We start from the raw sequence: 10,389 nt of genomic DNA, 5'->3' as shown, positions 1-10,389 counted from the left end.
TGATTTAACGCGAGCGCGGATTTCTTGAAAGAAACGGGATGCACGGCGTCGTAGCTCCGATATAGACTCGGCGCGTTGATAAAAGCAACCCGCGTGTCAGAAAACAATGCCAATATGGATAATGACGGCCGCCCACGTGAGCGCTGCGGTAAATATGAACGAACACGACGATGGGCGGGCGCGTAGAAACAAAGAAAAATTTTCCAACAAAAGAACTCGGGCCGCGAGAAACGCTAGGAAAATTACAAATCCGGGCCGAAAGTAAGTAAATCCAGGGTATTCTTATCGGATCTCGTTTGCCGCATAAATAAATCATTTCTTATATACAATGTATGCGCTAACGCAATTCATCCCCACAAATTCTAAACTGTTATCCTTGCTTCTCAACTCGCTATGAGTTAACTTTTGATTCACCGCGATGTAGTTTGTTTTCTATTAACGAAAAGTTTTCTCTCCAACATTCTCGAGTATGCGTAAAGAAGCTATTGATTCGGCAAAAGTATGCCTTAAACGAACGATGTGAAATGCAATCGAAATCAATTGATTGTGAAAATGTGTTCGGCGTATTCGGGAGGGATGTTTTTATCTTACTTTAACAAAGATGTTACGTTTAACAATATATTTATAAATCTTGTCAATGTGTTGATAAAGAGGATAAAAGACTAAAATAATGTTCAAAAGAATTATATCCAATTCATTCTTTTACCGGAACAACGGAACTAACAATTGATCAGTGATATATATATGTATATACGGGAATGCCAATTTTAAACGTGTTTGGCAAATTGATCTCGTCCGTGTATCCACGCGAATAAAACTCTTCCACCCGATAGAATTTTTTTATAAAGTATACTGTTTGTTTAAATGTAACTTGTTACATTTCTGTCTTTCAATTACAAACTCAATTTTAACAATTTTCGTGCTCTACATATATATACTTGGTATATTTGTATAAAACGAAAAAACATCACGATCTGCATTTAGCCATTTCATCGATAATTACACAAATGATTCTCGTAGTAGTCTATTCACTTGAAAATAAAATTGCGAGTCGTATTCGAACACCAATCAAATTCATCGAAATCTCATCTCGTTCTAACTTTTTCCATCCTCCCGTAAGACATTCCGTTACCGATACACTATCCAAACGATGCCGTTTTTCTGTATCATGTCAGATTCATGAGGGTATCAATTCCCCGATAACATCTACAAAAACATTCGTCGACCCGGCAAACCTGTAACTCGTGTAAACCCATTAGATATCTCAGAGAAAAGGGATGAAAAAGAGAAAGCTGGAAGAGGAATCGTCGGGAGCGGCCGGCATCGCATCGGGGCGCGAAAATCTGCGAGAGGTTTACCAGCAACTAGTGGCGTTAGTCGAAACTCCGAAACCCCTGAGAGAGAGCTCTACAGTCTTCTATAACCTATCCGGCACCTCTTCTTCGTCGAACGAGAGAGAGAGAGAGATAGAGAATTTTGTTCCCCCATTTTCCACGAGAGAATCCTCCCTCTCGTATACCTCGCTTCCGCCACCCTCTATCTCTCTCTCTCTCCCTCTTTTTCCCCCTACCCTCTCTCCCTATATCTCGCACGCCGCGTTCCTCTCGCGCGCTCGCGCGTTCTTCGGCCTCTGGAGCGAGTCGCAGCATCCGTTGGACCGTTCCGGACTTCAGTCCACGTCGAGAACGCGCCACTGTCGGGACCTCGAGGAAGTGACAGTCATCCGGAAGCTCGTGGTCGACGTCGCGTGCACGACACTGCTATCTGTTTCCTGTCGTGTGTCGAAGTTGGGCAGTAAATATCGTCTAATGTTATGATGATCTCTCCGTAATCTCTCAGCGATAGATATATCCAAAGATACACAGATAAAAAAAAGAAATTATTCGAGGTAAAAGAAACCTCGCATCATCTCGCATATTAATATAGATTCTTTTGATAAAAATTATCCACGTATAACCGAGGAAAAAACGAGGAAAATTTCTTCGCATTAACATCGTGCGTCTGTTATACTCAAGCATTAATATACAAATCGATACGGTTCATCATCGATCAACGCTGGTACCAGTCTTCCTTGGTCCCACGCAAGTCACGTAGTGCTGGGTCGAGGCACGAGAGAGAGAAGCCGGGAAAGTTTCCACGAGGCAAAGTCGAAGGGTGTCCAACCGGTTCTCCAGCCGAGGGGTAGCTACGCTTAGCAACGATAAAAAGGAAACCGACTCGGTGGATGCCCTAAGGGCTTGAAGAAATCCCAGGCCAGCCGGTGGGTGGCCGGTTTCGGATGCCGACACGTGCTGAGCGCGATTTTTGAGAGTGCGGCGGAGCACAGGGGACAAACGGAGCCACGAGGGCCCGTGGGAAGAGCTGAAGAAGAGGGAGCTCGGACCGGGCGACTGCCAGAAGTTGTTGCCCAGTTCCGGCGAAGGGGCGGACGTCGGGCCCGGATGCTCGCGAGGACGAGACGCCGGAAACGCTGTCACGTTGGAAGGGAAAATATTGACGGCCGTCAACAAGTTCCTTACAACGTCCCCTTTGGTTAACAAGGTCAAGTTGCTGATGGTGAGTCTCCACTGTTTCTCCTTCCCTCGCTCTCCCTCTCTGTCTGTCTCTCTGTAGCTATTTCTCTCTCGTCGACACATACCGCGAACGTCCACGCGGCCACTGACTCGGCCCCCGTTTAGTTTCTCGCTTTCTCGACGTAGGAGGACACATGTACTCGGCTCTGCTTTGAATGCGGTTAGTTCGCAGTTGTCGCAGAGCAGTCGTCGCGATTGTACCTTCCGTCTATCCGGAAAGTTTCAGGGTGACGATGTTCGCCGTTACAACGAGGAAGGTACAAGATATCGACATGATTCCGATTTCTGTTTCATGGGGAAAATTGATTTTTCAAGCTAAGTTGCTATCATAGACTTCACAATTTCCACGAAATATCAGCCAAATTCCGAATTTTTAATTATTACGATGTAAAATGTTTTGAGTTTTTCATCTCGTATTACGGCACTTAATACTTTTGCAAATTTTGGTTTCTCAAATACGACAGAGTTTAACCAAACATTGTTTTAAGCCCGATATATTTTACTTTATATTATTATAATTATTATAATGAATATTAAACATCATATTTGGCATACAAATTTCATTAATTTCATTTCTTGAAACGTGACCAATAAAAATGGGCACACGGCTGATTATTAAGAATTCCTAACTTAGTTCACGTTTTGCATAATTTACGATTATTCATTGACGTACTCCTTCGGAACTTAACCACCCCTGCTTCCCATCATCATGGAGAGCTTGACGGGCCATGAAGCATAATTGGCGATCCACTTTGCACCACCGTTGATCGTGTCGACGTGGCACTATCAATTGAATATTTGTCACCTAATACCTATTTATTTTAGAACAGTAGGATTTGTTGAATTTTATTAGTAATTTGCCTCGAAACTATATAATTTTATCTAAGTAGAAATTTACAAGTGCTATATTTTTTTCGACATTGAAAAATTCGATGAAATATGCAAGGGTAATAAAATACGTAAATGAGATAATTGTTGAGAAATCTCCAACACATTTTATATTATAATTTTAATTAGATTTTTTCATCTCTTAATAAATCATTAATTGCTTATAAATGATAATTAGAATTGACAGAATCGAAATTTGTACACAAGTGGAATAATCTAGAAAATAATGTAAAAAGCAATCGTACAATTTTTCAATTTTAATTAACTTGCGACTTAATTATTTTAGTAGAACACTTTATTATTTTGATGGAACATTATTACTAAGAAGCACTTATGCCCGAGCAATAATTGCTTGGTTAATTCCCGGAGGACAAGGGTTATAGTCCTGTGTGAGCGTGGTACGGTCTATTCTCGGAAATTAGAGACATACTCTGCCTCAGATATGCATATTACAATTATACCCTCCCTCATTTGTGTAATTTTCGTCTTTGCAAATTTTTCTTTTTAATTTTCTATGCTTCTTATAGTATTCTAAAAGCGCTTGACATTAATCCGAAAAATGTCCCTAATTTAACTTGGGATCAGATATCTAACAGCTTAAGACTGTTAAGAAGAACATTTAACTTCTACTACACTTTGACGTGTATATATTCGCTTTGACAATTTACTTTCCCAATTTCGGGGAACTTAAGATGTACTATATCTGCTCCATTTCTCATTAAACATTTTTAAAGAATAAAGTTATTTTCTACTATAAACACGATATGATCCGTAGAAACTCTGGGCAATTAATTGTCGGATTTTTCCTTTATATTAAATGAAGTAGAATATTTATTCTCGACCCTAGCATTTTTTCTTAAGTAAGTTTTCTTTTTATATTTAGTAAACTTGAAATTCCCGATTTAATACTAAATGTCATGTCGTAAGCAGAAATACCGCATTTTATACTCGTCAAAAATTTACATTTCACTTTTCACTCACGATGTTCGCATGATTGTCACGCTAAAATAACGCATAATTAAATGCATTCCTGCATATATTCGTTTACACACAAATATGCTTTCGACGATCGGTGATGCGTGATTACACATGCCTGCGTGATATTCTCTATCGCGTCATTGTAATCCGAAATAAAAACATTGATATGAGCCAAATACCTATTTTTTTTTAATAAGTCTATTATTTACCAACAGCCATAAAATAGCCTACATATAAATACAAGTTAGATGCAGTTAGTAAGTAAGAACATGGAAAAAAAGAGAATAAATAAATAGACGCAAGTACGCATTACAACACAATACATATACATTTGAAGGGAAAATCTTCGCGTTGGGTTTTTTTCACCCTTATTATTGACATACAACAAAAATATTGAAGGGATATCCATGGAATCTTGCAAAGCAGGAGGGACATAATCTATCACTTAAATTCGCAAATTGAAAAGTATATTTCGTCTATTCGATATAACACGAATATTTCAGAGTGCGTGCATGAAAGTTCGCAAAAATATATATATTTTCAAAAATTGTCAAACACAAATAAACTTTAATATTATGTCATAATATTTAAAACTAACGTGTAATTGTTGCAAAAATCGAAGCAAGTACGACTCGTGTTCTTCTCAGGCGAATATTATTTGAATTAAATTAAATTTAATTCAACTGAAATCTTTGTGAATAAAAATAGATGAATAGACAGAAGCATTCATTATACATTAATGTTCAAACTCTCAAATAACGTATTAATATATATCAAATAAATAATAACAGGCACAAATGTGCTTGATAATGAAAACTCTATTTAATATTAGATCAAAGAAAAATGAATGTGGGTTATCGATGAATTTTAAAATAATTTGACCACATTACGTGCTATAAAATGAGGATCGCTATTCGGGAAAAAAGAGAGGAAATAAGGGAGAAATAGATTTAAAATATCGTCTAGATACGAAATAAGAAATTTGTACCGCGCATTAATGTTAACCGCGAAATCATTACTACGAACGCATCGATTACGAAGCTCAAAGCGGAGTGGCTTGGTTGACACTTGCCTGCGGTGGCGGAACCTCGAATGTATGTCGTTCGATATAATGAATGGAATGCTTTTGATCGGATGGAGATATTTAATTAGTCCTAATTAAAACTATAAAGTGAATTAACTGTACGCGTAGGTTTTAATACATAAACGCTTGCGAAAAGCAATTTATTCTATTATCGTAAATATATACATTTTCAACCTTTATATGAATGATTTAAAAATAATTTATCGAAGAGTTTCTTTTACGAAAATTACATTTGAGAAGTATATCAAAGCATAAAACTCGCATTCTTCATAATTTAAAATTTTCCATAAAGTTAATTGAAAAATTTTGCTGATGCAGATTTGAATGGATCGTCGGGCTTATTTATATTTTTAAATTGAAGTAAAAGTACTAAAGTTAGTTTTATCTACATGTCTTTTTATCTCAAAATGTGTGCACTAAGATACAAATTAAAGTTGCACTCTCCTAATATGGAATAAATTTAGAGAATATGAACTTTCTTATTTATATTTCGCTCATTACATTTTATGTAATTTAAAAAGTACAGGAAAAACTTTATATTCGCAATATATAAAATTACAAAACTGTTGCAAAAATATGGAAAGGAAATATATATAAAATAAAAGTTAGATGAAAAATTATTTTATTTTTTATTAAATATTTTTATATATTTTTATTTCTTTTTATTCATATTTTTATTTTTTTATTCACATTATTTTTTAAGATACAGATTGCAGTCTGTTAAAAACACTTATTTTCTTAAAATAATTCGTAAATTTATTAATGTCATCTTACTTTACACATTACATTACTTAATGTTTTATACAATGTTAACGCTTGTTTTGATGAACAATGCAAGACTGACAGAAGTAAGCACATATTAAATAGATGTTAACTGTTCGCAAGAATCTTAGTCACTAAGCGTTAAGAAGATAGAGACGAAACTAAATGTGTCTTTCGTAATTTAAATCGTCATAATAAAGTCAAATAAATAAAAATAAATAAATAGGTGGATATAAAAATAAAAATAAAATTAAAAGTAAAAATAAATATAAAACGACTTAAATAACGTCAAGAACACGATCATAAATCCCACTGAAATTCTCCGTATCTTTCTGTAAATTAATACTTTTTCCTTGTTTTTTTATGTAAAACATTTCTGCAATTTCTCTTTTTCTTGTCTGTTTTTCCTCATGCAGAATCACCGGAGAATCCCAACGGAACTCATGATCGTTGCAAGTCCGATGTAAACTAACGACAGAATGCAATGTCTTGTCTTTTTTTATGTTATTTCTATGTTCTTTAATGCGCGTTTCTAAATGTCTCTTTGTCTGTCCTATATAAGCCGAATCGCAATTCGCACAATCAATTTTATAAACAACATCAGTTCTTTTTAAGTTTTCGATCCCATCCTTACCTCTTTTTATCAACGTGTCCAATTTTTTTGGGACAGTATACAAAGCATCAATTCCACTTTTATTGATGCAACGCGTAATATTCTCGCTAAGATCTTTAATGTAAGGTAACACAATGCAATTTCGCGTATCAAATTTATTTCGATTGGGCGAGTTAAGATTACCGCCAAATTTAATCGCTCGAAGTCTTTTATTGATGTTTTTGTTTATAATTGTTAACGGGTAACAATTATTAATAAGGATTCTTTTGATTAAATTAATATTTTCTTCATGAAAAATAGGGTCAGCGAGTAAAATAGCCCTATCAACTAGGCTTGTAATCACGCTAATTTTATATCTCATAGGATGATTTGACAGAAAATTAATATAGCGGCCTGAAAACGTAGGCTTTCGGTACCAATTAGTCGTCAATGTTTGTCAATTTCTTCGCAAATGAGCGAATATGAGAAATAGTTGCAAATACCGAATATACGGAGCGCGCGAATGAAGTTTCCGCTACATTTACACACTCGAAAATTTAATCCCATAAATTCCAACATAATACTAGAAGATGTAACATGTTTTAATCGCGCGATGGTGCTGATTATAACGACGATATGACACTTTTGCATGTAGGTTGCGTGTAATTATTATTCACGCGTATCTTGAGATTCAACTTCATATACACATACCGACTTCAATATACGTATATGAACGATGTTATCCGACTCGCTACTTCAGAGGGGATGCACAAAGTTCCTTGTAGAAATTCCATTTTCCGATACATTTCGGCGTCGCAAGAGTACCGCGTGTATACACATATGGATGCGTGTATTCCCCGGTGCGCTCCGGAATGAGAGAAGCAGGAGGGTCCGAGCATTGTCCCCTGGGGCGAGTCCTCGACTTTTGCCGGGGCGCCATACCCCGAGTGCCTTTATCATGCGACGTTACGTTCCGACCGTGCAGACGGGAAATTCCGGCCGAGTTCGTTGTCATAGGACGAGACAAATAGGCGGAGACACGACGTAGATACGACCGATCGTGGCAATACACTTGCGCTAAATATCGTCTGCGGAGTCAATTGAGATAGGGTAGTTTATCGATGTATACGCAGATACTTTTCTCGATAGGGGTCATACTACTTCGCGAGAGACACATCGTCGCCGATTTACGACGCGACGCGATTCCATCGCTTGTGTTTCGAGCAAAATGCAAAATTGTGCCGCGCGATCGTACTAGTTCAATTTCGAAATTAATCGCTGTAGGGCCGCGTAACATTTAACCCCATTTTACGCGCGTGGGAGGATTTAATTAAAAATAAATTTAATATCGGTTAAATTTGTTCGATATTAAATTATAAATTTAATTATTAAAATTGGTTTTGGGCCTTTATCTCGCGAATTTATCGCGACATTTATTCAACAGGGAGTCATTACTTTATTTACTACTATCACGATACGGCTATACTTATTCGATCTATCTAATATGTCGTCATACGTGTACGTCTATAATATAATATTGGAGATAGTTTACGAGAGATATTTTAGGTAACATAAACCGAAGATGTCGATGTCGCTATTATATCTCCTGGCTAGTTTGATACTCGCAACTATGATCTTCGAAGTCGTTTTCTTGGCGTCGTATGAAATTGAACGAAGAATCCTCCAGGCGTCGAAATCCCTCGCGATGCAGCCAGTACAACGTATTTTATTTATATAAAATCGATTATTATTTTTTCTATTCCGATTTAATTACATTACACTTTTCTCTGAGATATCACCTTGTGTGTGCGTGTATTTATATATTTTAATTAAAAAATTATGCGAACGCACTTTCACTGCGCAATGTATATCCACACACGTGAAATTCTTCTCAGTAAATTCATCCAATTAAAGACTTTTGAAACTTCTACATGTGGTTTCAAGTTCAACTTCTTTAATTAACGACGCCATTTCGGAACATTTCAACGCAATGCAATTTCTGTATAAACGCGCAAAGATGTTTCTCCGAGAAAAGCCCTGCGACAAACTCTATTAAGTAGACTATCTCATTTGATGCGATCTCTTAGTCCGGTGATACGCTCGACGACCCGGTACTTCGTTAAGAGTTAGTTCACGCAAGAACTCTCAGCTTCTTAATGATTAACAATCCGCAGCTGTACTTTGTGCATAAATTCGATTTTAGCGCGAGAAACGATGTAAAGTATGGAAATGAGAACACGTATACGTTGAGGAAAATGTCCCGTGGCAAAATGTGCACATAAATCATAAGCTTAAAGACACAGTGACACGAAGATGTAAGCACCGAGGTGAATACACTACGTATTGACGCGTTATACAAAAAATACCAGATTAATATTGAGCTTTTGCCGCGGAATTTTCTCGCATAATTCCATTACTTTCCGCGGTCTAATCTTCGTATATATCGTTCGATCGCGCGGTATCGGATCAACACTCTCGAGTTGCATCAAGATATCTGGCGTTTGCCAGTGCACTAATTCAATAGCTTTAATGCGTTCGATCGTATCGTGAGATATCGCCCATTAATATTCGAACTAGTACTTCGCGAATTGCCTAATGTAACTGGTGCGTGTTATATAGAACGGCTATACCTAAAATTATTGCAAGTACAAAAACAGTAAGGATATATGGCGAATAATGAGTGTGCACTTAGAGTAAAATTTACGCCCGTATAGCGTATATATTTTAGAGAGTATGTATGTTATGTATATTTTAGATGATATACATACATTTTTATTTTTGGTCTTTTCACACATTGCTTTTACATTCTTTTATACGGGCTTGTTTGAAGCACAAGTAATACCAGGCTATTAGTTAAATGGATAGTAATGCTCTATCCATTCGAGAAATAATATGATGAAAAATGCGAAATTTTTTTGATGGAAACATTTTGTGCTTTGATCTATGTTCTAATGAGTGTGTGAGATATATTTTAATACATTTTTTTGCCGATTACATTTTTTGTACTGTTCTTAGCTTATACAAATTTTCCGTTTTAAAAAAATTTAATTAAATATTATTTCACATTTTATCTTATGAAAATTAGTAACTGTATAAAATAAAAAAAGGTTTAATTGATTTATCGTTAGTAATTTGCGTGTACTTCGCATAAATGTATACATAAATACATATATTATATATGCATTTCACGCTTACGAAATCAAATTTATGCATATCTTCTTTTATAAATAGACATTTTGATATCAGTTTCAACACTGGCATATCATATTGACACGTATTGAGATGCGTTGACACAGGTGTAGAACGTATTGATTTTTTTGCATCCTTCTGCATGAAGTTCTCATTAAAAGCACACGAGAGAGAATGGGAATAAAGAAATCAGGTGAAGCATACGTCTGAAGAACGATGTATAAGCAGCTATCACGCAATCACGCGTCGTGTCCTTTGAACCGATCATTCGCTGTTGTTGGCAGCGTGCATTATGATCTATTATACTATACACAAAACACCAT

The 10,389-nt window shown here is 36.3% G+C and overlaps 1 protein-coding gene across 1 annotated transcript in view; it reads left to right on the top strand.

Annotated features, from left to right (window-relative positions):
• Window positions 1-2,731: 2,731 nt before the first annotated feature.
• Window positions 2,732-10,389, top strand: part of LOC114939835 (troponin C) — a 56,050-nt gene continuing 48,392 nt past the window's right edge. Inside the window, 1 exon segment of the mRNA XM_029314266.2 lies at window positions 2,732-2,830. Coding sequence (XP_029170099.2) covers window positions 2,807-2,830 — 24 coding nt within the window. The 5' untranslated portion in view covers window positions 2,732-2,806.

Source organism: Nylanderia fulva, unplaced genomic scaffold (assembly GCF_048542155.1).
Source record: "Nylanderia fulva isolate GAGA-0341 unplaced genomic scaffold, ASM4854215v1 Scaffold50, whole genome shotgun sequence".
In the NCBI taxonomy this organism is placed as follows: domain Eukaryota; kingdom Metazoa; phylum Arthropoda; class Insecta; order Hymenoptera; family Formicidae; genus Nylanderia; species Nylanderia fulva.
The sequence above is the reverse complement of the archived record's forward strand: the minus strand, read 5'-3'. Positions and strand labels throughout refer to the sequence as shown.